Genomic DNA, 26,010 nt, shown 5'->3' on the forward strand with positions numbered 1-26,010 from the left:
AAATGTTTCTTCATATGAAGGAAAAAAATTTTCTTGTGAAGAAATAGAGTTTTTAAAATTTTATTGTATGTAATGAAATAAACAAATATTAAAATTATTTTTTGATAACAAGAAAATTCCCAATAGAAAATATTTGAGAGAAAGAAAAAAAGAAAATTGAAAAATATTACTCTCCTTTATATTTCATGAGATTTTAAATTTATTCTCATAAAATTGACAATTTTATACGTTTCGATGAAAATAAGTGATTTTGGTTGAAATAGAAATTATTATTTGCTTACAGCTATCAAATCGATTTTTGCTATTTTGATTAAAATTTGTTAATCAAATTAATAAATTTTTTCTAAATATCTTAAATATCTGGATCACTCACATATACAATGAATTGAACGATAAAAATAATACAAACTCAACTAAGTTTCCTGTCTTTCAACTAAAAAAAATTATGCAAATTAAATTAAATTGTTTATTCAAATATAAAACAAAGATGAAGTAATTACAGTTATCATAAACTTTATGAATAACTCTGTAATTGGTTCAGATTTTCGTAAAAATATTTTTATTAATATCGATAAGAATACGTTTACCTACTATCACAACATATCGATAAACAAGAGTAGAGTGATTTTTATCATCGAAACTTTTTAAAAGCTGTAAGCTGGAAGGAAAAATCTTGTTTTTTCTGAGTTAGTTGTAGAACTATTGATGTACGAGTTATCATTGTGATGTAGAAGGATGTCAATGTACTGACTGAAGGATATGAAGTGAATTGAATTTCATTGAATTTCAATTTGATCAAAATTTGTTGAAATGATATGAATGTGTCAACATCTGTATCACTCTCTTTCACTCCTTCCCTATTCTTTCGAGAACGAAGCTAGCTCAGCTTTCGCTGAGCGAATTGACACTTTTGATGCCCTAAACGTACATGCTCTCAAATTTATCGAAAAAAATTATACCACCTAAACTAGTATATTCTTATTTTAAATATGATATTATCCTTAGAATCCACACTAGAATATATTTAAATCAACTTTTAAAAAAGTTCGAATCCTGCGCGTCTCACTTTTTAAATTTTCGAAAAGGAAAATTATATTCTCCTAAAATGAAAACAATTTTCCGAATTGACATCCTTATTATAATTTGTTTATTTATCACAAGCATTGATCTTGTTTAATGAATTTAACTCGATCTGAGGGCTCAACTAAATGGCCCACCATCCCTTTCAATGTAACTAAAAGAACTCAAGATTATTTCTTTCTGCAGCATAGTGAAGAGAAGTTTTTTCTCAACAATCTCTTGCATTAATATCTGCATCATGGGAAATCAGAATTTCTAATATTTCATCTCTGTTGTATTCAGCAGCAAAATGAAGAGCAGTTTCCCCAGATATTTGACTTTGATCTTTGATAAGAAATCTTAATGATGAACTTGTTTATTTTCATGAATATAGCATGTTCATAATAAGCTCATTAGTTAAAACTTAAGATTATTTTTTTTCTATATTATTATAAAACATATTAATCAAATACAATCCACATTAAATTTAATTTTATTTAAGGGTGCATTTACCACTTTCTGACACACTCTCAAAAAGAGATATACGGGCGTGAAGAGGCATAGAAAACAAAACCTTAAACAAGAAATTTGAGAGAATGTCAGAAAGTGGTAAGTGCATCCTTAAATGCACAAAAACTCCGGTCCAAAATTTAAAATTTCGCCTACATCTTTTCAAAGAATTGGGCATTTAATAAATATACCATTTCAAAATTAATAATTATTATTTTTCTAAATATAATTAAATTTTAGCGGAAAACATTAAAAGATTTACCTTTGGCCGATTAAGTGGTCGATATTAGATACGACAGACTTATTAATATTTGCCTTGTGGATGATCTGGTGTATGACATCTCCGATTGCACTTTCTGGGATGATTCTTTCGTAGCAGAAGTACAACAAGAGGTTGAAGTTGAAGAGGCGGTACCACATTGGGCAGTACTGCATGTCGTCAAAGTATTTCTTCACATCCATGACAGATGGGTACTCAGAGAGCGGAGGGAATGGCTCTGTATCAGGGAAATGTGAGTTTGCGTTACGAATACGTAAAGTGGCAACGGCGTAATTCGAATCTAACTCTTTAAGATGCTTTGCAGTTCCGAGCTTTACTTCGCTCTTGAACTTGAGTAGTGTAGGAGATGAACTCTGTAAGAATAAGCCCTGCTGATAGGCTTTCATGGCAGCATCTGATGCTTGGTATGGTTCTGCGTGTTTTTCAGTGACAACAATTGTTGTGAAGTATTCTGTAATTTCGACTTGATATTTGGCTGCGAGTCTGACCATGTATTCGGTCATTTCGTGCTTATAATCTTCGGATTTTTCTGTAGGCTCAGGACGAGAGATTGCCATGCCAACGCACTCCATGCCGAACTCATGAGCAATGTTTCTGTCTAAGTCCATGTTGAATTCTTCGAGAATTTCGACATGATCAACAAAATTCTTTTGTTGAGGTTCACATGAGCAGTGAACAGTAACTTTGCCGGTATATTTATCGATTCTTCCGAAGAGGAACATGATTCTATGGGTCTTATACCCTGTCATGAGTGCTTTTTGTTGGAATGGAAGCAAAATCTTATTTTGTGGGATACGAATAGCGAAAGTGCTAGTAAGAGAGCTGACGCCGAAGATTGGATAGGAACGATCTGCAATGCGGAACATGTCAACTGTGATAGCGTTCTTTGCAAAACCATTTGCGTTTTCAATAACTTTCTTCTTCTCTTCTTCTGTTGCATTGCTGCCCATGATACTATGGCCAATAGCATTAGAAAACGAAACGCCGCTATTAAATTCATTAGAGATCTGTACGCCGTTGTCGATTTTGAGATAAATAAGTGAGTTCAATTTTGAGGCCAAAGATTTATTTGGATTGGAGGCCAAGGCTCTGTTGTATGAATATTCTTTTTTCATTGGACTTGTCATAGCGCTATCGTAATATAAAGTTAATTTATCTGCTGGAACCTTGATTTGTTCAGAAATCTGCATGAGAATTCTTTGGATTGTGTCTGCTCTGTTTATATTTATCTTGAGAATACCACGTGCCCATTGAATACCAATTATAACCATTTACTTTGGAAAATTGAAAAATTTACTTGTCATTTTTTTTTCTTCACATGATTGTTCGATCAAATATCTTTCTCTCAATTATAAATATTGCGAAAATTTATAAGATTTTGAAATGAAACTAAGTATAGTATTGAATTATCCAATTAGATTCGATAAATTTTTCAACAAAATTGATCTTTCTGACTTCATATTTTTGCTCCATTGTTAATAAATACGCAAAGGCTTGGGCACAAGACCTGTAATAAGCTAGAAAGATGTTGAAATTATAAGATTTCAAAAATTATATTTTTATTGAAAACAAATAGATATATTTCATTACAAATTTATCGCCTGTATGATTAAATATGAGTATACTTCTCAATGAAATTAACCATATGATTCTGGGAAAGTGAAATTTTTTGAAATAGATGTTTTAGAGACCAAATAAGGAACTAATTGATCAGGTTTCATAAGCTAGTTAACTTTGGCAGCAACTGAAATATAATCAAAGGAAATTTAATACCCTATATTTCCACCCATGGTCCTAAAATGGGTATTTTCCTCACACAGACACCGTGGTTTTTTGAGCCGGGAAATAAATAGCGCAGACAGTTTCTACATATAGAGACATGCTTATACTTAGAGTTTGACGGGAATCTAAAGTGATTTTTTTCTGCATCGCGAAATCTAATGCAATCTCAAAATCATGAAGAAACTGCGAATCGGAGCGCAATTTTTTAATATGTTAATATATAAAGGTACCCCTACTACTGCAAATGCTTCAAATGAAAATCTAAGAAATCAGATTAATTTGATCACATTAGTATAGTATTGGTCAAACCAAAAACTCATATGTTGATATATAGCCTATAGATATTCATATTATCTACTTTTCATTGAATTACATAAGATTTAATAATCTCATAAATATTCTTTTTAATTTTCCGAATTCCGTGTGCATTTAGATTGCCTATACCTGTATATAATAATTCTAGAATGGTTTGGTTAGATATTAAGTTTTTTAGATTAATATTTTAACATTTTGATAAAACAAGCATTTGTTCCATTTTAGAATCGCCATTGAACTCTGGTTTGACTAACATGATGTTGTATGATCAAATAAATTCTAACTTCATGAGATAAATTTTGAAATTAGAAAATGCGATATCTGACTCAAATATTTATATGAACACATTTAACATTCAATGATAAACTAAAGTACTATACAGCAGATTCGATTTGGCTTATATTTTATATAATCAACTAATAATCCTATAAAATTGTGCTATTCACGTTGCTCAAAGATGTATTGAACATTCACTACTTGTGTATTGATAAAATTAGATATAGATTCTAATGTAAATCGATATTTTGAAAATTCATATATATTTTGTCTTGGTTTGGCATTTGATCGTGTTGAAACCGGAATTGCAATATATATCATCTAAATATATAACTATCAAAATATGAGCTATAGATTTTTAAATTATTCTCCTGAATATGAGTGACTAACATAATTATATTGAATTGAGTAGTAAGAATCTTAAATATTAGAATCTGACGATAATTTATTATAACTGTATAAAGGAACAAGACTATAAATGATGATGAAAATAAAGATTAAATTTAAATCTGAAAATTTGAAAACATTAAGTGTATTGTGCACTCTTGTCGGTACAGTGTCTCATTCCGGGAGACATTGTCACTGCATGTCTCCCAGAATGATATCAAGTTCCCCATTCATAACTTGAATGCGGAACTTTGACCGATAAGAGTGTATTGTGCACTCTTGTCGGTTGAAAGTTCTGCAATCAGAAGAAGATTGTTGAACAATCCGCCATTCCAGGAGGCATGAGCTTGTTATCTCTCCTGAAATGGCACATATTTGATAATTCATGGAGCAGAACTTTGCACGCAATCAGACAAAAGATTGCGACAGAGTAACTGGGAAGACAGCAACTTGAAGCGATAAGCTGCTTGGGTGCTGTCTCCCAGATGCATCTATCGGGCAAAGTCTCAAAGGAGCAGAACTTTGCACGCAATCAGACAAAAGATTGCGACAGAGTAACTGGGAAGACAGCAACTTGAAGCGAAGTTTTGTTTTCGAGTCTTTGGTTAAGAAATCTTAACAAAAAAACAAAGAAAAAAATCAGATAAAGTTGTCAATAACTTCATCAGTTAATGCTCACCTATGGGAGGTGTTTTGCGGGAGCTGGGAGTATCTTGGTGAGTACTCAGGAGGCCAAGAAGGGCACCCCAACCGACATTATCCTGATGAATTCAGTTGTCAACCATTCTGAAAACCACCGAAACCGTCGTGTGTAGAGAAATTGTTTAAATTTATTTTTTCAGATTTAAATAAAAATAAGAAATGTTTACTATTATGGATTTTGAAATTTTTTTAAATTAAGAGTAGGAGATGAGACAAATTTAAATTTTTAAGAAATATTTGGAAGGGTGTAAGATACGCCAACTTAAATATATTATCAAATGAGAGAAAATCACTCAACAAAAAAACAATTCTTTCAAAAAGTTTGACATTGATCTTTCTAATACATATTTTTGGAAGGGCGTAAGATACGCCAACTTAAAAATATTATCAAATGAGAGAAAATCACTCAACAAAAAAACAATTCTTTCACAAAGTTTGACATTGATCTTTCTAATACATATTTTTGGAAGGGCGTAAGATACGCCAACTTAAAAATATTATCAAATGAGAGAAAATCACTCAACAAAAAAACAATTCTTTCAAAAAGTTTAAAATTGATCTTTCTAATACATATCCTATGGAAGGAGTTTACATTCTCAAAATAAAAACCAGTTCAAAATTTTATTATTCCTTGAATAAAAATCATTTAATTTCAAAGCCATTCCAAATCCTTAAATCTGTATTAAAATCATTTTGCCAACAACCAATACAATACAAATTACATTTCCATATATCTTCTTGTCCATTTTAATTTTTTATCTCATTTTATTTAATTTTATTTAAAGCATATAGACATCGAGATCCTTTACACATAGTTATATAAAAGTCAAATACATAATAAATTCTTAATTCTAGAGATATCTCAAAATCTCATTTTTTTAATTTAAAATACCTTTCATTTTTCACAGTACGATCACAACAAACAGGCCATTTACTAATTAACACATATAAGAAAAATATCAAATTACAAAACAACTTTCAATATCATTCGCATCAAATTCTATTTTTTCATAATTATCAACTACATGTTATTATATAATATATGTCGGCGCATATTCCACTCTATACAAGTGTCAGACACACTAACACAAAGCTGTGAGATTCATACCTCTATCCGTAGGACTTCTCAAATCAAGAACACATATGTTTCACTATCGCACATCTGTGTAGGATCTAATTAACCCTTTGGACTGGTACTTCAAAATTTGATAATTTGATAATTTCATGTGATATCATCATTTGCCTTTAAAACAACTGTGCGTTAAACTAGACACGTTTCTCTATCATAATGCAAAATATCAAAGTTTGGGAGATTCCCAAAGTGTCTGAAACTGATCATAAGGGTGAAAAACCGTTTTCCAGAAGTTGGGAACGTAGGGTAAATTCAATTTTGAATTATTCAGTATCTTGATTTAGACAAAGTAAATTATCATGGAATTTTAGTTTTATTGTATCAAGAAGATTCAGTTCTCAGTTCCAGTCATCCCCCGGCAAAATTTCAGTTCGAGTTGTTTCATATTTAGTATTTTGCTTAACAATTAGATCTCTAGCTTGATCAAGTTCATCAAATGTTGGTCCTTCAACTTCTTCACTTTCATTTAATGATTTTGGATTTTTCTTTTGGTTTGAATTTGATTTTATTTGAATTTTAGGTTCAAAGCTTCCACCATAACTTGTTCTATCGCAGCCATAGCCACCACGATCATTATAACTATCATTTGGCAACATTTTTCTTTTTATGAAATTTACAAAACCTTTCAAAAAATTTTTTCTAATAAATTATACTTATATTGACATGCACTTTTAAAAAATGATAATTTCCATTTTTGACAATAAAAGTGTCAAAAAGGTGAAAAATTCTTTCATTCGAATATGAATCATAGAACAAAAGCTCTTTCATTAGCTGTTTGTTTAAATCTTGTAGCAAGCTTCTGGGCAATTATAGCATTTTTTGCGGCCCAAAGAATAATTGCTGCTAATGGAATTTCCGGAATTTCCTCATTTTATGAGGGTTCTCTCTCATATTGCACCATCATTTATATAGGTTCAGTTATTATCATTACTGTATTCTTATTCGTTAAGAGATTATGGTCTTTGATAATCTCAGGAATTTTCACAATTTTAATCACTATATTTTGCATCATATTATTCTCTTTATATCTTAGTAAGAAAGAAGAAATCGTTGAATCATATCATTACGTCTTCGAAAATCCAGATTATCTTAAATTCGGTCTCAAAATCCAAAATAATTTTTCATGCTGCGGATGGGAGAATGCTACAGATGTTCCAGATGAGCTTTCTTGCACAGGAAACTACTCTTGCAAGCCAGCAATTACAAAGGTTATAAATAGGGTTACTCTATCCCTGGATTCAGGATTGTTTATTGGCTTTGCATTCTTTGTTGCAGCTCTTTATTTTGTATATAAAGTTTTCATGGAGGTTCTTCATCCAATTTCATCGTTTGATGAGTTGACCCTAGCTCCTTTAGATCACCGCCCATAAAATTACCTTTTTAATGTAAAAATAAATAAAATTATAGTTTGCTCTACTTTCTCACCTTTTTTCCCCGAAATCAATATTTCATGACAATAAAAGTTTTATAAGTCCGAAATACAAATGCTAATGGTATGCTTATACTAAATAGGGAAGAATCCAACAACAAAGACTTTAATTAAAATTTATTTAAAAAATCTAATGAAAAGGACAGCCAATTATCGATAAGTTACAAGATCTTATCAATATAAAGCATTCGGTAAGCATTTTTAAGATAGCAGTTATAACGCCGATAATTTTTTTCTGAAATATTTTAATCGTAAATGATTTTGATCGATATTTTAATTAACACTACTATATAAATAGAATGGAAAATTTTAAAGTCGAGCTTATTGAATTTATTCTAAGGACCATTCTAACAATTCAAATTTTTGAATTGGTAAAATCAAAAGTCTTTCCGTTTTAAGTATGAAAAAGTCAGCGATTTATAGCTTCATTGGCTTTGCTCTATTTGCAATATCTGCCGCATATGTAGTTAATGATTCCTGCATTGTTAAAAGTAATATGACAATTGATAATCTACCTCAAAAAGAATCAATTTTATTAAAATATATCAAATTAAACATGGTTTTATTCAACATGAAAAAGCAATTGGAGAATGAGTGCAAGACAGGTAAGTTTTGGATCAAACCTTGCCCATTCCCATTCTTTTTGAGGCTAAAGTATGATTATTCGGAAACAAAATTCGGAAATAGAAGCTATTGGACAATCAAACCAAAGCACGCTACTTCAGACAACCTTTTATTCTACTTCCATGGAGGTGGATTCATCAGGAATATCGTGTTTTGGCAGTGGATGCTCGTTGCAGATTTAATTTCTCGAACCAACGCCACATTTATAATTCCGAACTACGAAATTGCTCCTTATTGGACTTATAAAGAAACATATGAATTCATTAAAGACTGCTATCTTGAAACACTCAAGCTATATCCCCATATGAATATTCATCTCATTGGAGATTCTGCAGGTGGTGGATTTATACTAAGCTTTGCTAACTCATTAAAGGAATTAGGAGTTAAACAACCAAAGAATTTACTTATGATTGCACCTTGGCTTGATTTGTCAGGACAAAACACAGATTACTATGATATAGTTCCTTATGACAAGCTACTTGACTATAATGGTGGAGTTCTTGCTGCAAACCTCTTTGCTGGAAAAATGAACAAGGAAGATCCGCGACTCAGCCCACTTTTCGGAAATCTCAAAGATTTACCAAGAATGGCCATTTTTGTTGGAACGCATGATTCTCTTATGGCAGACTGCAGACTCCTTCGAAAACGACTTATTAATGAGAGTATCCCTCATGAATACCACGAATTTCCTAATATGTTCCATGTTTTCAATGCCGCTACCCCTCTCAAAGAATCCCAAATTGCCAACCAGCGTATTGCAGATATTGTTAATCAATCATAAAGTGTATATATATTTCTTATCAATTCAACTTAGAGATTTTCTTTTTTAATACATTTTTAACTATTTCTTCAGTCGCTTGCATGATTATATTTCACTCGACATTATCTCAGGATATCATTGTAAATATAATGACTTTTATCAAGGATAGTAGAGTAAAATATCAACAAGCATAGATAACATTCATGTTAAAATGGTATGATTCTGAGTTTAGAACCTAATTTACATCACAATTTAGAAATTGACACAAATTAGATACACCATGCAGAAATATATATAATAAATCCAGCATACACTTGCATGATGTGTCTATCTCTATCTTGTGATGTAAACATCTCAAAATTGATGTAGGCAAGACGATAAGTATTTTTTATTCCAATTTAAAGTTTAGGAAGATTCATCAGAAGTTTTGCGTATTGCATCTTGAACTCTACATTGACAGTCATTCTGGGTTTGTAATTGATAGCAATTGGAATACTCTTAGTCGTCACATCTCCACTTTTCGATGTAACTGTGTATTCTATTGTATAATTACCTAGCTTTTTAGATGGAGTTATATCATCGACAATAGTAAATGGAGTACCTTCATCAGTGTGTGTTATTACTTTTGTTTGCCCATCCAGAACCCTAGTTACTGTACATTCTTCGCCTGATCCAAGGGTGTTGACGCGGAAGTGGAGGTGAATTGTGTCATAAATGGAATAGCAATCTTCAATTTTGTCAGTTAAGGTCAGAAAGTATCCAATAACTGTTATACGTGCGGCTCCATTGTCAGACCAACCATAGGAAGTTGGTGGATCTCCAGTTGGTGTTGGAATTGTTTCATTTCCTGGAATTGTTTTCTTCTCAATCCCACTGAATGAAATAACTTTACCGATATAACCTGACCCACCACCACCAGAACCGCCACCATACTGTACCCAAATGGTATTGGCTCCATAATACCCTCCACCACCACCGCCGGAACTAGCTCCACCAAAAAACTGGCCTTTTTCGCCAAATCCAAGTGAATATCCATCAGTTTGTGATGCAGCAGTACCATAATGTTGATATTGTCTTGGCCTGCCTCCTTCAATTCCTCCGCCATAACTAGTTGCCCAATAACCATAATAGCCGCTGTCCCAACCGTTTTCCCCACCATCACCTGCAACAATCACTCTGTTTTCTAACTGATTTCCATTTATCCTGATATCTGTTGCACCTCCTCCAGCACCTCCTTGATCATCATTATCGTCATCTTTCTGGCTATCTCCCCCGCCATTGAAACCGCCTTTTGCGTCTCGTGTCGATGGTTTCATTCCACTTTCACCTTGACCTCCAATATAAACGTAAACTTTTGTCTCCTCTGTCAAGAAAAGAACGCCGACGGAATAGCCGCCTTTTCCCTGTGCTTGCTTAAAACGCCCCATACAATAACTTTCCCCACCTTGTGCTCCCCAAACTTCGACTTTGTAGTAGCCTCCGGGAAGGCTTGTTTCATACCAAGTACAGTTAGAAGTTGAGTTACATGGATATTGGAATAGAACAGATGTTGAATTAGAGACAATATTAAGAGAAGCATTAACTGCACTACCAAGAATCCAAGAATTCATTTCTCGGCATCAAAAAAAATCAGAGTTTCTGATTCATGATAAAAAAATGAAGAGAAGAATATCAGAGTAAGAACAAACAGTTCCAAAGGAAAAATTACAATTTAAAGATTAAAATAAAGATAATTAATAAGTGATTAGTTAAGCCCAATTGCCATTTAATGTGTAGAAGCTTTAGAATCAACAATTCATGAAAACAAACCAAAATATTTAATATATAATGCTATTTTATTTAAATCAAATTTTATTATGAATTCTGGATAGCTTTAGAACTCAGAATTGCCAAGTCTGCACCCTTAGATTGTCAACTATAGAATGTTTTGATATCAAAAAGCTTTGAAATTTAGTTAATAAACAAAAATCTCCGGTTCTGGCAAAAAATCACCTGTCCGATAAGCTTATTATATGCTAAGATTCATTACTTTGATTTAACAACAATTAAAAAAAATATATGTCACTTTTGAAAAAAAAAGAATACGATAATTACGGTTTGGTATGGCCTTTTCTTCCGATGACACATCTTCACCAGGAAACACTCCAAAAGGCTATCAAGGACGTTCTTGAAGGCGCCAAGACAAAGAAGCGCGGATTCCTCGAGACAGTCGATATCCAGCTCAAGCTCAAGGGCTACAACGTTTCTAAGGATAAGCGTTTCGTCGGCTCCATCAAGCTCCCACACATCATCCGTCCAAACGTTCGCATCGGTGTCCTTGGTAACAAGGTCCACTGCGAAGAAGCTCAGAAGCTCAACATCCCAGCTTACGATCTTCCAACACTTACAAACTTCAACAAGGAGAAGAAGGTTGTCAAGGCCTGGACAAAGCGCCACCACCTCTTCCTTGCCTCCCCAGATGTTATCGGTCAGGTCAACAAGGTCCTTGGTCAGGTTTACACACGTGCTAACAAGTTCCCAACAAACATCAAGACAGATACAGTCGCTAAGGTTGTTGATGAAGTTAAGCGCACAGCTAACATCCGTCTGAAGAAGTCCGTCGCTTTCGGTATCCCAATCGGCAACGTCAACATGACAGAGCGCCAGGTTTTCGAAAACCTTACACTTTGCACAAACTACGTTGTCACACTTCTTAAGAAGGGCTGGCAATCAATCGGCTCCATTGTCCTCAAGTCCACAATGGGCAAGGCTCACCGTATCTACTAAATCATCTTTTAAATGATATTTAGATAATTGATAATATTTTTCTAAATTTATTGAGTTTATAGAAATATTTCAATTAATTTGATACATTCATAGACATCATGAAGTAGAAATTAACTAATTTAAGGCATAAATGCGAAATTGATTTTCATCGTTGATATAATGCTTGGTATTAAAATAATAAAATTCAAAATTACTTCCATTCATTGAGAAAAGGATCGTAATAGGTAATATTGCGATTCTATTATTCTTTTCTGCAATATACTTTGAATAATCATCATAATTAATCAATTTTTGATACGAGATTAAACAAAATCACATAATTTATATAACGATAATAACAAAAATAATTTATATACAAAAATAAACTATAATTCTGATTCAGTTTCACCAAGATTATCAGTCTGTTTCTGAATCTTTGCAAGTTCTCTCTTCTTCTGTGCGATCATTAGATCTAACTTCTCTGAAGTATCACGATACTTTGATCTCATGTTTATTAGATCCATCTGCTTTGTTGTTCTGTCCTCTATTTCTGTTGCATTTCTTCTACTCTTCTTTTCTTTCATATCTAATGTCTGCTTTATAGTAGAAGTTTCTGTTGATAGTTGATCTATGAGAGATTTATAGCGAGCGGCAGCTTGTTTCTTCTCAACAATGGCTGCAAGAAGATCTTCAATTTTATCTTGCATAACTTCGAGGTTATTTTCAAGCTGTTCATGGTCCATATCAGCCTCTGTTGTAACTTGCATTGCGCCTGCCTTCCATTTATCAGCAAGTTGCTTTTGCATCAAAATCTGTTTTTCAAAATCAGAGATTGCACTCTCATTTGCTTTGGTAACTTCATCTATTTGGACTTGAAGTTCTGTTATTTGAGCTTGATGTCCCTTCAATTCGTTGTTAACAGATTGTTCAACAGATGCATGTTGTTCTTGGATTTGATTAGTGAGAGATATGTTATCAGATGTAAGTTTAGCATTCTTTGCAAGAGTATCTTTGAGCAAAGACTTTTGCATTTCTAATTCCATTTCTAAATATTGACGTTTTTGGAGTAATAATCCTTGATCACTCTTTAAGAATGTTCTTACTTGGTTTTCTTTATCCTTAAATGATTCAATGTTCTGCTTTGATGATTCAATTTGCGCTGCTAACTGTTCTTTCTTCGTAAAACAAGCATCAATCTCTGCTTTAAGGCCAGAAATAGTTTCAACGAATGATGAGAATCCGTTGTCGCTTTTTGTTGCCTTTAAAATAGAATTTTCTTGGTTTGCAGCCGAAATCTGTTTTGAAATTGCTTCTTTATTTGAAGATAACTGTTGGTTTTCACTCTCGATCAATTTAATTCTACTTGCTATTGTTGAAAGTGCTGATTCGAATCTAACTTTCATTTGTGATTCTTGTTCATCAATTGCTTGATTAAATTTCTCTTGTGTTGAAGAAACAACAGATTTTATTCTTGCAAGTTCTTCTGAATACATATCTCTTGTCATCTTTGCTTTCTGAGCTTCTGCAGATGCTTCTTCGCAGAGTTCAACAGATTCAATCATTTTATTTAAGACAACATCTTGCTGTTGTTCTTGTTTCTTGATTTTATCTTCAATATTTTCATATGATTGAACAAGTTGTTGATGCTCATTATAACTATCTTGAAGTTTTGCTAATTGTTTGGAATTTGTCTGTTTTGCCTGCTCTAAACCTTGAATAAATGCTTCTGTTTGATTGCATCTCTGCGAAAGAGTGTTACACATCTTCTGAATTTGCATCTTAAATGATGCTAGCTGTTTAATTGTGATTCGATACTTCTTTGTTTCTTCTGTGAGACTATCTAGCTCTTGTAAATTGCTAGTATGTGCTGCCTTTTGATCGTTGTAACTTCTAATGCATTCTTGCTTAACTTCGTTGATCTTTGCGATTTCATTTCGAAGATCGTTGAGTTGTACTGCGTGAGCATTCACATCATCATCAAGATCGCTGAGTTTCTGTGCCAATGAATTATTACTTCCCATTATCATTGTCGATTGGAAGCTAAGTAATTGTTGATTTTCAAGTTCAAGAGCTTGAATTTCTTTTTTAAGATCTTCAAGAGTTTTCGGATCGTTTTTACTTGATCTAAATGACTGTCTTGTAGCCATATTTCTTTGTTCTAATAAATCTGATAATTTTCTTTGAAGGATTTTATTTTTATCGATTTGTTTTTGCAAGTCTTCGTCAAAGCATTTCGATATAGGTGAAAATACGAGTTCATCGTTCAACCATTCTGGTACTGCTTTTCCAGCACGATCAAAAACTTCTTGAATTGCTTGATTAGGTTCGATTTCATCATCTATAATAAGATGTCGTAATGTTGTCATCTTATTCCATAGGTCTTTTATATTTGTTTGTTTATTTTCTCGCCTCATTTACTATAAATTCTCTTTTTGCACGTTTAGAAAAAATTACTAAAATTTGTCATCTTATGTAAATCGTCAAAAATCAATAACTTTTTTGACAAATTATCCGATTGAATTTCCCAAAACAAAAAAAACTATCAAAGCCTCTTATTTTGGTATATATTTCTAAATTTCTGATAAAAGTGACGTTTGCCAGTTTACAAAACAATTCGATTATCCGATCAAATATATAATATGTCACATGAATACAAAAATATCTTAACCACTATGTAAATTTGTGATCTTCTGAAATCCTCAGAAATGACGAAGGCACCTGAGTTGCCACCGCTCAAGTGCTTAGCGCCACGATTTGACAACCTTTTCCCACTGGCGTCAATGATGGCGAACTTCGCATATTCTTTTTATTTCCATGATTACCTGACAAAAGATTTATCGTATTATCAAGAGTTTTTTGACAAGTTAAATTCAGAAATTAACCAGAAAAAGGGTTATGTAGGACTTAAAGATATGATATTTCTCGTCAATTCTCAAGTAAAGCTTACAAATTCCTTCAATTCTTTTCTAAATTCCTTAAAGGTCACTAAAGGAGAAAAGAAAATCAGATTAGCGAACACAAACTGCATGATGGATGCACTCGAAATCGCTTTAACATGTTGTGCTATGGATAACACACTCGAATTAATTCCTGTTAACTTACTTTGCTTAGAAATTCTTCTTGAAGCACTCAAAGCATTCTTACCTAAGCATGTTCAAGAGTTTGTCGTATGCTATGATAACATCAAAGGATATTTCGACGATGATACAACAAATTATTACAATCAAATCATGAATTGCTTCAAAACTATTCAACCAATATATCAGCAATACAGCAACAGAGCAGATACTGGCCATATCAAAGTCTGTTTAATTGCATCAAGCGTTTTATCTGCTGCTTGCGTTGGTTTCCAGCATCACATGTCAACATTAGGTATTCCAAACAAATACTCCGAATTTACAGGTCTTGCGCAAAATATCTGCTTAAAAATGTACCAATTTACAGAATTACTGAAATGGTCAATTTCTCTTTATTTGTATCACTCATGCTCTTGTCTTCAAGAAATATATCTTGAAACATGCAAAGAATTGAGAAAAGTCAACTATCTTCCAAAAATTGATCCAGCTCTTGAAGCAGAATTCGCCAATACATTAGAGAATGCGAGAAATTCAATGTTCATTGGCCCATTGTACACGAAAATCTTATACCAACAGATTTCCAAGCACATTAATCGTTTTAATGAAGTTTTCAGATATCTTCAACAAGCCGCATCTAAAGTTCCTTCATTGCAATCGATTTACTACGGATATTACTTCATTACTCAGCATACATATGTTGCCAATTCTCTTATTGAAGGCACGATTTCGAAACCAAATATCCCTCATCCAAACATGTTTGGGCCAATACTCGACAAATTCATACAGATATCCACAGAGTTCTTCGAAAAAATGAAAACAGCTATCTCTTCTGGTGAAGGTGAAACCGCATATCAACCAGCAGTTTATTTCGCACAATCCTTCAGAGGGGTTCTGTTTTGCTACTTCTATACAATACAACAAGGCGATACAAATCTCGATAAACTGATCGAAGATGTCGTATCGACTTTAATTCAGTCAACAAGACTATCTCTTGGCGACGAGCAAGCTAAAACAAAGCTGAAGAACCATACAAAAGCAATAGAAAAGTATCTCGAACAGACAGTTCAAAAAGCTGCCAAAGCAAAAGAATCTTTTCTGAGTTCAAGACAAGACATTTCTATTGCTCCTGTTGCATCAAGACCAGCTGAAATCAAGATTCCTCCAATTGTTGATTACAGATTTCCAGGTGCAAATGGTCAATCAATTGGTCCAGTTCCTATGAGTGATATCACAGTACAATACAAGAGATTCATTACTCGTTTCCAACAGCAATATTCAGGAGCACAAAGACAATTTGTTAAAGCTGATCTTTCCATTGACGAAGGCGATGAAATGGACGAAAACACGCAGTTTGAAGCTGAAGAAGAAGCAGATGAAGGTGATGACAATTACGATGAAGAAGAACATGGCGAAGAAGATGAATTTGAAGAAGAAGTTCCTTTCATTGATTTGAAAGGTCTTGTAGGAGCAATTCCTTATTTGGAGCCATTGCTTAAATACGAACCACTTCAAAGTCAACAGTTAGTTCCAATGTTACCAACATTAGTTAACAACCAAATAACTGTTCAACAGATTAATTTACAGAAGAACAATGTTAGTTTCGAAGATCCTTTGGGAGGAATAGGAACAGGAAAACAAGTTTCTGAAGTTAAAATGCTGTCATCGTCATCACAACCACCTCTCCCTCTTCCTCCTAATTTTATGTCCAATCCAATGGCACCTCCTCAACAGAACCAAATGCCTCCGATGCCTGGATTGCCTACAATGGGTGGTCCAAATATGTCAAACATGCCTCCTTTACCTGGAATGTCTATTTCAGTTACAACAACTACAACTACTACGCAAAATACATTACCAGGAATGCCACCAATGCCTGGATTACCTCCACAGCAAAACACTCCACCAGGAATGCCAAGTTTACCTCCTGTTGGTGCTCCTCCACAATTACCAGGAATGCCACCAATGCCAGGTTTACCACCACAACAAGGATCTTCCTCTGGATTACCTCCGATGCCAAGTTTGCCTCCTCAACAAAACTCTCCACCAGGAATGCCAAGTTTGCCACAAATCGGAGCTCCTCTTCCACAACAAGGATCCCAACCAGGACTTCCTCCAATGCCAAGTTTACCACCTCAACCACCTCAACAAGGATCTTCTTCTGGATTACCTCCAATGCCAAGTTTACCATCACAACAAGGATCACAGCCAGGACTTCCAGCGATGCCAAGCTTACCACAAATGGAACCTCCTCAATCTCAATCTCCAACAATGCCAAGTTTACCACAACAAGAAGAAGTTTCTATTCAACTCCTTCCTCCACCGTCATCACCAGAAATGCCTGAACCTCCAGCAATGTCAACAGGAAATGAAGGACTTCCTCAATTGCCACAACTTCAGCAGCAAACACTTCCTCAGATTCCTGCACCTAATTTGGCACATCCAAGAAGAATGTCTGTTGATGTATCAGAGATAGAACAGCAACAAGGAGGACAATTACCAGGCCAACAGTCATCGAGAAGAATGTCAATAGATATGAGTTTCTCATCATCAAACCAGATGCCATCAATTCCTCCTCCATCATCATTAATTCCCCAACAAGATGATCAGCAGCAGTACAATTCAGGATATCAAGAACAACAATTTAACTCAGGATACATGGATCAACAACAGTATAATTCTGGATATGCTGATCAGCAACAGTATAATTCGAATGATACTTCACAATTTGCATCAGGATACATTAAACCAGAACAACTCGGATATGGACCAAAGAGGACATCATCATTTGTTCTGCAAGAAGAAACTGAAACTACACAACAATATAGTAACCAACCAATGTTGATTGGTCCAGCAAATTTGCAGCCAATTACAGGAATCATGTTGAATATTCCACAAACTCCACCTCCGTCACAAAGAAAGAACCAACAGATGCAGTCAATGGGAATTCCTGCAATGGGATTGCCTCGTCTTGGTCTTCCTTCTCTTTCTTTGATGAACATGCAAGGAGGAATTGCTCTTCCTAAATTACCTCCAGCAATTCCAGGAGGACTTCCTCCACCTCAACCACGTCCACCTCAGCAACAGGTTCAACAATATAACTCTGGAAACGCTCAACCAGAACCTTCTCAGCAGCAATTTAACTCTGGAAACGTGCAGCCAATGCAACAGCAACAGGAAATGCCTGCACTTCCTCCACAACAACTACCAGTCGGAATGCCTCCAATGCCTCAGCAGCAGCCTCCTCAAACAATGCCTGGAATGCCTCAACTACCTCCACAACCAGCTCCTCCTCAACAGCAAAGCATGCCACCAATGCCTCCGCAGCAACCACAGCAGCCTCCCCAAACAATGCCTGGAATGCCACCAATGCCTCCGCAGCAACCACAGCAGCCTCCCCAAACAATGCCTGGAATGCCACTAATGCCTCCGCAGCAACCACAGCAGCCTCCCCAAACAATGCCTGGAATGCCACCAATGCCAGGAATGCCCTCTCTTCCTGGACAAGCACCACCAAGTTCGATGCCGCCAATGCCTGGTATGCCACAGCTTCCACCGCAATCAAATTCTCCTGGAGGAATGCCACCAATGCCAGGAATGCCGCAATCTCCTCAGAACTCCCAAATGGCAGGATTGTCTACAAACTTACCAAGGAGTCCTTCTGGTTCAAACAATGGAATGCCACCAATGCCAGGAATGCCACAATTGCCTTCGACTCCATCTCCATCCACTGGATCTAATAGCGGAATGCCACCAATGCCTGGAATGCCAACTCTTCCAGGACAATCACCACCAAGTTCGATGCCGCCAATGCCAGGAGTTCCTCCTCCAACGGGATCAAGTGGAAGAATTCCGCCAATGCCAGGAATGCCTCCGATGCCAAATCAAAAACCAGGAATACAGCCAGCGAATTCAATGCCTCAGTTACCAGGAGTCCCTCCTCCAACTGGATCAAGTGGAGGAATGCCTTCTCTTCCTGGAATGCCACAACTTCCTCCAAGTCCTAATAATGATGCAGCTCAGTTCAATTCTAGTAGAATGGCAATGCCACCAATGCCTGGACTTCCTCAACAACCAAACAGAATGAACGATGCAGCACAGTTCAACTCAACGAGAGTTGCAAGTCCAGGAATGCCAATGCCTCCATTACCAGGAATGTCACAACAGCCTCCACAACAACCAAATAATGGAATGCCTCCTCTTCCAGGAATGACTCCAATGACAACTTTGCCGCAAAGACCAAATCCACCTCCAGGACAAGGAATGCCTCCATTACCAGGAATGCAGCAGCCAGGAGGAGGAATGCCTGATACATCACAGTTCAACTCTGGTCGAATGGCAATGTCTCCTATGCCAGGACTTCCTTCATCTCCACAAAACCAAAATAATGCTTCTCAGTTTAATTCTACCAGAATGTCAATGCCACCAATGCCTGGTATGCCAGGAATGCCACCGATGACAGGATTACCTCAACGACCGCCTCAACCAGGCCAAGGAATGCCTCCTATGCCTGGAATGCCGCCAATGCCTGGAATGCCACAAAGACCACCTCAACAAAATCAAGGAATGCCTCCAATGCCTGGAATGCCACCAATGCCAGGAATGAGATAATAAAAGATTTGAATATTTCTTCGCGTTTTTAAACTGTAATCTCTTTTTTTAAAATAGAAATTCTCATTAAATTAAAAATTATTTTAAATTAAATAGTTGAAATGAGGTTACAAAAACAAAATTTTAATCGTATTTAATAAACATACTAAACAAAACGTATTATTATATCATTATCCTCTTTGGTTCGAGATTAAGAGGTTGTGGTGAAAGACTTGGTAATCTGCTCACGTTTCTCTTGATTTGTGCAGCAGGAAGAGGCTGTTTCCTATCAGGAACAATCGAACAAATCGTTGGTCGGACTTTTTGATTTGACATTGGTCGAACTCTCAGCATCTGAGCGTTTTCTCGTAGCAAATCTGAATCTGGTGTAAATATTATGGCAAACGGCGGTTGGTTTCCAACCAAATTTATGATTCCGCAGTAGCCCATGTGAGCATCTGAAGCAAGAGCGTAACATCTGTCATCAAGCATATTTTCAACGCCATCGCCAGCGTTTTTGCCACCAAAAATAAGGAAATTGAGATTGTTTGTCGCTAAGAATTCTTCAAGGACTTCTTCTGAAGGAATAACGTTAGCAAGACCACTCAAAAATAGATGGCTTTGGTCTACAACACATGGAATGGGAAGTGTTTCATGAAAGATCTCTTGTAAATTCGAATATCTTGAAACTAAACTTGATCTAGAGCAAAGAACACTGTTTCCAATTAAGCAAGCAATAGGTAAATAAGTAAATGTTTCTAAAAATACTGATTTCAATATAGAATTTGGACCATAGGTTGTATCAATATTGGAAGATAATGATCTAGGGCCCTTAGATGGATAGAATTCTGTTGACCCTCTCAAAAGTGAGATGTTCGATGGAAATAGATAATATAAAGAGAAAAGATAAATAACAACTTCGAGGGAAAACTCGCCGTAGTTAATGTAGTTGCCTAAAAAGATGTAGTTTTGATTTGGAGGAAGCCCATGAATGGCAAATATCTGAAGAAAATTCAAAAAGTTTCCATGCAAATCACCAACAATGATAACTCCTGGTTTTCTTTGAATTACTGCAGGCTGGATGCGAAGAATGTCTTTGACTTCGCTGCAGAGTTGAACGATATCATGTTCATCAAATACTGGCAAGGGATACATTCTTCCGATCTGTGAAGGTCCGTTTTTCCATTGAACAAGGATTTTCTTGAGTTCCATGAAGATAATGTTTGACATTGACTTCTTGATGGAGTCTCCAGCTGGTGGGGGTTGTCTTATAATCACAGGTCTCATATTTTGAATTTTGATTATCGATTTCCATTCATTTCATTTTTCAATGATAATATCGATAAAAATTATTTGCAATTTGCAGTATTATAAGAATATTTTATTCCCGAAATTTATCGAATTTGAATGTATTGATATTTTGAATTATGCCAATAGTTTATTTGCAAAAGTCCAATATTCTTTATTGATTTTGATAAGCATATGATATAGAGACAATTAATCTTTTCTTGACCATTTAGCATTTGTCTCTCAAAATGAATGGATTTTGAAAAGTTGACAAAAAAATCTGTATACCGTAAAATCTTGTATTTATCTTGAATGCTCGGACTAATTGATGCATATGTATTGTTTTTACAATTAATACTTGTTAGGATAAATAAGAAAAGATTTTTGGAAATTCAATATTTTATTCAGATCTGTGATACATGTGCATCTTTTTGAATCATGTTGTTTTGTTATTTGTTATGAACATTAGTCAAATTCTTTGTTTTATTATAATAAGAATTTAATAATCATGAAAAAGTAAGTACATACTAATGAATGAGTAAAAGAAGATATGTTTGGCTAGAATATATTCATTTCAAACAGCTAAAAGGTACTTCCGCAATCGATAAAATCTTTTAATTTGAGATAACGTCAATTTGTTTAGCTTAATATATACCGTTATAACACTTCGATGTGATAAGGTAAATTATCAAATAACAGTTAAACACACTTCCAAATCAGATTTCACAAAAGATAATTTACCTTCTTATACGATATTATATATGCTTAGCATACAATTAGTTCAGAAAATTGAGTTTTTCATTCTCCATAAGCATTCCTTTTGTTGCTTTGATGAAAAATAATATGACCATGCAAAATATGAGTTGGAGAATGTGAACATCTTCTCACGAGTCCAAAGGTCCAACGAAAAGTCATATTTGATAAAAGCGGGGATCACCATTGAAATCCAATCAATTTGACAATAAATGCCAACCATACCAACTGATTCAAAATTCTTAATCTTCATCCAATAAAGAATAAAATTTATCAATAATTTCAACTGAACAACTTTAAGATTGTTTTCAATAGAAAACGTAATTTTTGACATGTAAAGAGTCAAATAGATGGGAGATAAATCAAGTATTTTAGACCGAGTGATTCGTGCATACGAAAAACTTTGGGATAAACCCATCCCTCCCGAGACCCCTCTACCTGGATTTTCAGAAAGAGATATGACAGACTTATGCCATCAAACAGTTGAAAAATTATCTGCAAATCCCGACCCCCTACTTGAGTTGGAATATCCAGTAGTTGTTGTTGGCGATTTGCACGGAAGTATCGAAGATTTGCTACGTATTTTCAGAATTTTTAAACCACCACCACAAACTCGTTACTTATTTTTAGGTGATTACGTTGATCGCGGCGATAACTCACTTGAAGTAATGACGATACTTATGGCATTGTACTGCAAATACCCAGATAAAGTTTACTTATTACGCGGAAATCATGAATTCTCCCATATCAACAAAGTTTACGGTTTTTACGAAGAAATTGTTGAATCATATAGAAAGCCAACACTTTGGGCCATCTTTCAGCGTGTTTTTTCATTTCTTCCATTAGCCGCTGTTGTAAACAAAGAAACATTCTGTGTTCATGGTGGTCTATCGCCATATTTAGAAAAGATATCCACTATCCGTTCTATATCACTCCCCATCTCCAACTACGATGGTCAATCTCTTATATCTGACCTTGTTTGGTCAGATCCATCAGATAAGGATGTAGATTACGAGTCTAATAACAGAGGTTCCGGAGTACTTTTCGGAAAACAGGCCGTTAAAGACTTTCTTTCCAAGAATAATTTGAAATTTATGATCAGAGGCCACCAATGCACTACTACAGGTGTCCATGCTTTTGCAGGTACACTCGGAATGACAGTTTTCAGCTGTTCAGACTACTGCCGCCTTCTCGCGAACAGATCTGGCTGCGTCCATTTCAGAGGCAACGGGGAAGTTACTTTCTTTTCACTCGGCGACGACACAGAAGATGGTAACTGCGAGAAAGCAATCATGTTGCTCGTCGATGGTCGCATGGGACTCCAAAGATCTACAAAATCTTATGTCAGAAAGGAACCAGTGACATTAGATACTCCACCTACTAATTTTTCCATCAAACTGATACCTCTCGGACAGAGGAACGCTGTTACACTACAAGGCGAACACCCTCCACCGCTGATTCCGAGAAAATCAGATTCAGCTCCAGGATCCGATGCCGGAGTCACGAAGAAAAAGAAGAAAAAGATCATCAAGAAGAAGAAAGGTCTTAAGAAATCCAAGACACAAGTCTCTCTCAGAGAGAAGGCAGAGAGTTCTACGTCTAGTTCTACAACAGACAAAGAATCATCATCAGATTTACCAACATTCTTGACACAGCCAAATGAGATGCCTTCTGATGATTATTCCCTTGACGAGAATGACAAACCAAGCATTATTAATACTCCTGAAAGCTGTGATAGGAAATGCAGTCCTCCTCCACCGAATTCTTTGGCTTCGATGCCTGCACAAGTAACAGCAAGTGATGCACAAATTGCACTGCAACAACCAAACGACGCAAAGCCAAAGAAGAAGAGAACAAGAAGGAGATGCAGAGGACCAAAGACTCCTACTATTGATGCACCATAATTTTATAGAAATATATATATATATTTTATTGCGTTTTTTATTTATGATTATACGATAAATGTTTGTATGACGAATTTTTTTACTCATTTATTGTCACAGTTGAAATATAAATAAGATTTGAACATGTGTGTTTCTCACAATGTAGAAATCTTTGTTTATCAGGGATCCTAACTATATATGTTGAAAAATATTGACGAAGTATTTTACATTATCTCTATTGTTTTTCAACAATATTACGAAATCTCATCTTCAAATCATAATGGCATTCAGCAAAAGTTAAATTTGAGTCCTCTTTAAAGTAAATAACAATATCATATATTACTATATCTTATATTACTATACCTTATATTACTATATCTTATATTACTATACCTTATATTACTATACCTTATATTACTATACCTTATATTACTATATCTTATATTACTATACCTTATATTACTATATCTTATATTACTATACCTTATATTACTATACCTTATATTACTATACCTTATATTACTATACCTTATATTACTATATCTTATATTACTATATCTTATATTACTATATCTTATATTACTATATCTTATATTACTATATCTTATATTACTATATCTTATATTACTATATCTTATATTACTATATCTTATATTACTATATCTTATATTACTATATCTTATATTACTATATCTTATATTACTATATCTTATATTACAATCATCTATAGAAGATATATATAGCCTCATTGATTAATCACAAAGATAAAACATATTTTTTATTCAGACAATTGAATCAAATCCTTCAAGAACTCGTTAGGTCTCTGCATGCAAGTGCAGCCGTAAGATATCTCGAGTCCCTCAGACTTCCTCTTGTTCGCCATTGTCATCAGACCGGCGTATTCGATGTAGTTTCCTGGTCCAACAACGAAAACAAAGACATCTCCAATTTGCAACTGTTTCTCATTGACATCTCCTGTGACTGGATTCTTCAGAGTGTAGCCGTCAATGGAGTCCTCGAGTAAGTACCTCGTTCTGGACACAACAGGAACTTTCTCCTCAATTTCACCGCTTCCGCTCGCGACTTTTCTCAAAAACTTTCCCAAAACAGATTGAGAAGATTGATTCGAAGCTCTGAACTGTTTCAGCTGCTCGAGGAATGGCATTGGACCTGCAATCTGCTCAAGTGCGTCAAGCTGTGCACCATACAAATATGCAATGGCGGCAACACGTTGTTTGTCCTCAATTTTTGTGATGGAATTCAAAATTTCTGTCACTTTTCTGATGTCAACTCCATTTTGAGACAAAATTGATTCTTCGACATCGCTCATGTCGATAATTTTATCCTGTGTTGCTGCTTCGACTAATGCTTGGCAGATCTTTGTGTGTGCGGCTAAAGATGTCCTTAAATGTTGCAAATTTTGGAGATCTGAAATTGTTTCGTTTATATTGTCCTGGATTCCATTGTATTTGCTCTCAAAGTCCTTCACGTTCTTGGAAACTGTATTCATGACTTCTCCTGTGTTGGAAAGTCTGTTTTCGGCCCAAAATTGGTCGATTCCTGTATCTAAGTCGAAAGTTTCTTTTCCAACCTTGATTGCGTTCCTTGTAATGCCGAATACATCGTTTGCAAGAGATTGGTAGAGTCTGGAGTGATGGAGACCAGATGCTAAATCAACTGTACGATCTAGAAGGATTAATAACGGTGTTTTGGCGGATTTGTTCTTTCTGCTCTCCCATAATTCGAAATTGCCTGAAAGTGGCTTGATCTGCTGGCTGAATAATTGATAAACATATTCGCTCGCACTTGCTTCGCCATTTTGGTATAGAACGTGTGGTATCTGACCTTCTGTAAGAAAGACTGATACCAAGCCGGATGCAATGTCTCGAAATGCTTGTTCAGCTGTATCTTGAGCTTTAAACGAGTAAATGTCCTTCATGCATGACCTGTTTTCGAATAATGTAAAGAGTCCTGGATCTGGAGATGAGAAGTCGACGTATTGATCAAATACAGCTCTGACACATCGACCATCTGAATTTTGGGCAACTTGTTCTGCAAGATTTCGAAGGCTTTCTTCGGAAATTTTAGAAATGAAGTTAATGTATACTGAATCGTATAAACTGTTTTGAATATCATTTGAAATAATTGCGCAATTTTCTGGAGTTGGCTCAACTAAGTAAACTGCTGAGATATCTGGAATAGGATCCCTCTTACTAGTTATTAAGCCGTGGTAGGTAACGCCTAAATCCATTAAACTGGCAACTTTTAATAAAGTTGACAAAATGCAGAGTCCACGTTCATCATAGATGAGAACTTTCCATTTAACAGCTGTCTTTTGACCAGATGTTGATAATGGTTCGTTCAAATTGATGATTTTTTGTATAAGTTCCGCTTGTCTTTTGCGTAACATATTTTTTTGAAT

General features: G+C 35.0%; 11 protein-coding genes across 11 annotated transcripts, besides 1 other annotated feature; 5 read left to right on the forward strand and 6 right to left on the reverse strand.

The window, feature by feature from the left end:
• Positions 1-1,556: 1,556 nt before the first annotated feature.
• Positions 1,557-1,677: a mobile genetic element.
• Positions 1,678-1,799: 122 nt separating this feature from the next.
• Positions 1,800-3,159, reverse strand: TVAGG3_0379580 (modification-dependent protein catabolic process; the record flags this gene model as incomplete). The annotated part of the gene is made up of 1 exon (XM_001321728.2): positions 1,828-3,120. One exon carries the CDS (start codon positions 3,118-3,120, stop codon positions 1,828-1,830), a length of 1,293 nt encoding a protein of 430 aa, XP_001321763.1.
• A 3,055-nt stretch (positions 3,160-6,214) lies between these two features.
• Positions 6,215-7,039, reverse strand: TVAGG3_0379590 (uncharacterized protein; the record flags this gene model as incomplete). The annotated part of the gene is made up of 1 exon (XM_001321729.1): positions 6,782-7,039. One exon carries the CDS (start codon positions 7,037-7,039, stop codon positions 6,782-6,784), a length of 258 nt encoding a protein of 85 aa, XP_001321764.1.
• Positions 7,040-7,125: 86 nt separating this feature from the next.
• Positions 7,126-7,964, forward strand: TVAGG3_0379600 (tetraspanin family; the record flags this gene model as incomplete). Its single annotated transcript, XM_001321730.1, has 1 exon — positions 7,184-7,813. One exon carries the CDS (start codon positions 7,184-7,186, stop codon positions 7,811-7,813), a length of 630 nt encoding a protein of 209 aa, XP_001321765.1.
• A 292-nt stretch (positions 7,965-8,256) lies between these two features.
• On the forward strand, positions 8,257-9,284 carry TVAGG3_0379610 (carboxylic ester hydrolase protein; the record flags this gene model as incomplete). The annotated part of the gene is made up of 1 exon (XM_001321731.2): positions 8,369-9,277. The coding sequence occupies one exon, from the start codon at positions 8,369-8,371 to the stop codon at positions 9,275-9,277; it is 909 nt and encodes a 302-aa protein (XP_001321766.1).
• Positions 9,285-9,654: 370 nt separating this feature from the next.
• Positions 9,655-10,866, reverse strand: TVAGG3_0379620 (glycine-rich protein family; the record flags this gene model as incomplete). The annotated part of the gene is made up of 1 exon (XM_001321732.1): positions 9,655-10,866. The coding sequence occupies one exon, from the start codon at positions 10,864-10,866 to the stop codon at positions 9,655-9,657; it is 1,212 nt and encodes a 403-aa protein (XP_001321767.1).
• Positions 10,867-11,424: 558 nt separating this feature from the next.
• TVAGG3_0379630 (ribosomal protein L10a) lies at positions 11,425-12,333 on the forward strand (the record flags this gene model as incomplete). Its single annotated transcript, XM_051232051.1, has 1 exon — positions 11,888-12,022. The coding sequence occupies one exon, from the start codon at positions 11,888-11,890 to the stop codon at positions 12,020-12,022; it is 135 nt and encodes a 44-aa protein (XP_051101781.1).
• A 54-nt stretch (positions 12,334-12,387) lies between these two features.
• TVAGG3_0379640 (myosin rod-like family protein) lies at positions 12,388-14,415 on the reverse strand (the record flags this gene model as incomplete). Its single annotated transcript, XM_001321734.1, has 1 exon — positions 12,388-14,415. One exon carries the CDS (start codon positions 14,413-14,415, stop codon positions 12,388-12,390), a length of 2,028 nt encoding a protein of 675 aa, XP_001321769.1.
• A 615-nt stretch (positions 14,416-15,030) lies between these two features.
• TVAGG3_0379650 (uncharacterized protein) lies at positions 15,031-19,716 on the forward strand (the record flags this gene model as incomplete). Its single annotated transcript, XM_001321735.2, has 1 exon — positions 15,031-19,686. One exon carries the CDS (start codon positions 15,031-15,033, stop codon positions 19,684-19,686), a length of 4,656 nt encoding a protein of 1,551 aa, XP_001321770.1.
• A 108-nt stretch (positions 19,717-19,824) lies between these two features.
• TVAGG3_0379660 (phosphoprotein phosphatase protein) lies at positions 19,825-20,972 on the reverse strand (the record flags this gene model as incomplete). The annotated part of the gene is made up of 1 exon (XM_051232052.1): positions 19,849-20,952. One exon carries the CDS (start codon positions 20,950-20,952, stop codon positions 19,849-19,851), a length of 1,104 nt encoding a protein of 367 aa, XP_051101782.1.
• Positions 20,973-22,049: 1,077 nt separating this feature from the next.
• On the forward strand, positions 22,050-23,683 carry TVAGG3_0379670 (phosphoprotein phosphatase protein; the record flags this gene model as incomplete). The annotated part of the gene is made up of 1 exon (XM_001321736.1): positions 22,164-23,609. The coding sequence occupies one exon, from the start codon at positions 22,164-22,166 to the stop codon at positions 23,607-23,609; it is 1,446 nt and encodes a 481-aa protein (XP_001321771.1).
• Positions 23,684-24,364: 681 nt separating this feature from the next.
• On the reverse strand, positions 24,365-26,005 carry TVAGG3_0379680 (vesicle docking involved in exocytosis; the record flags this gene model as incomplete). Its single annotated transcript, XM_001321737.2, has 1 exon — positions 24,367-25,998. One exon carries the CDS (start codon positions 25,996-25,998, stop codon positions 24,367-24,369), a length of 1,632 nt encoding a protein of 543 aa, XP_001321772.1.
• Between the last annotated feature and the right edge of the window lie 5 nt (positions 26,006-26,010).

Source organism: Trichomonas vaginalis, chromosome V, assembly GCF_026262505.1.
Source record: "Trichomonas vaginalis G3 chromosome V, whole genome shotgun sequence".
Classification (NCBI taxonomy): domain Eukaryota; phylum Parabasalia; order Trichomonadida; family Trichomonadidae; genus Trichomonas; species Trichomonas vaginalis.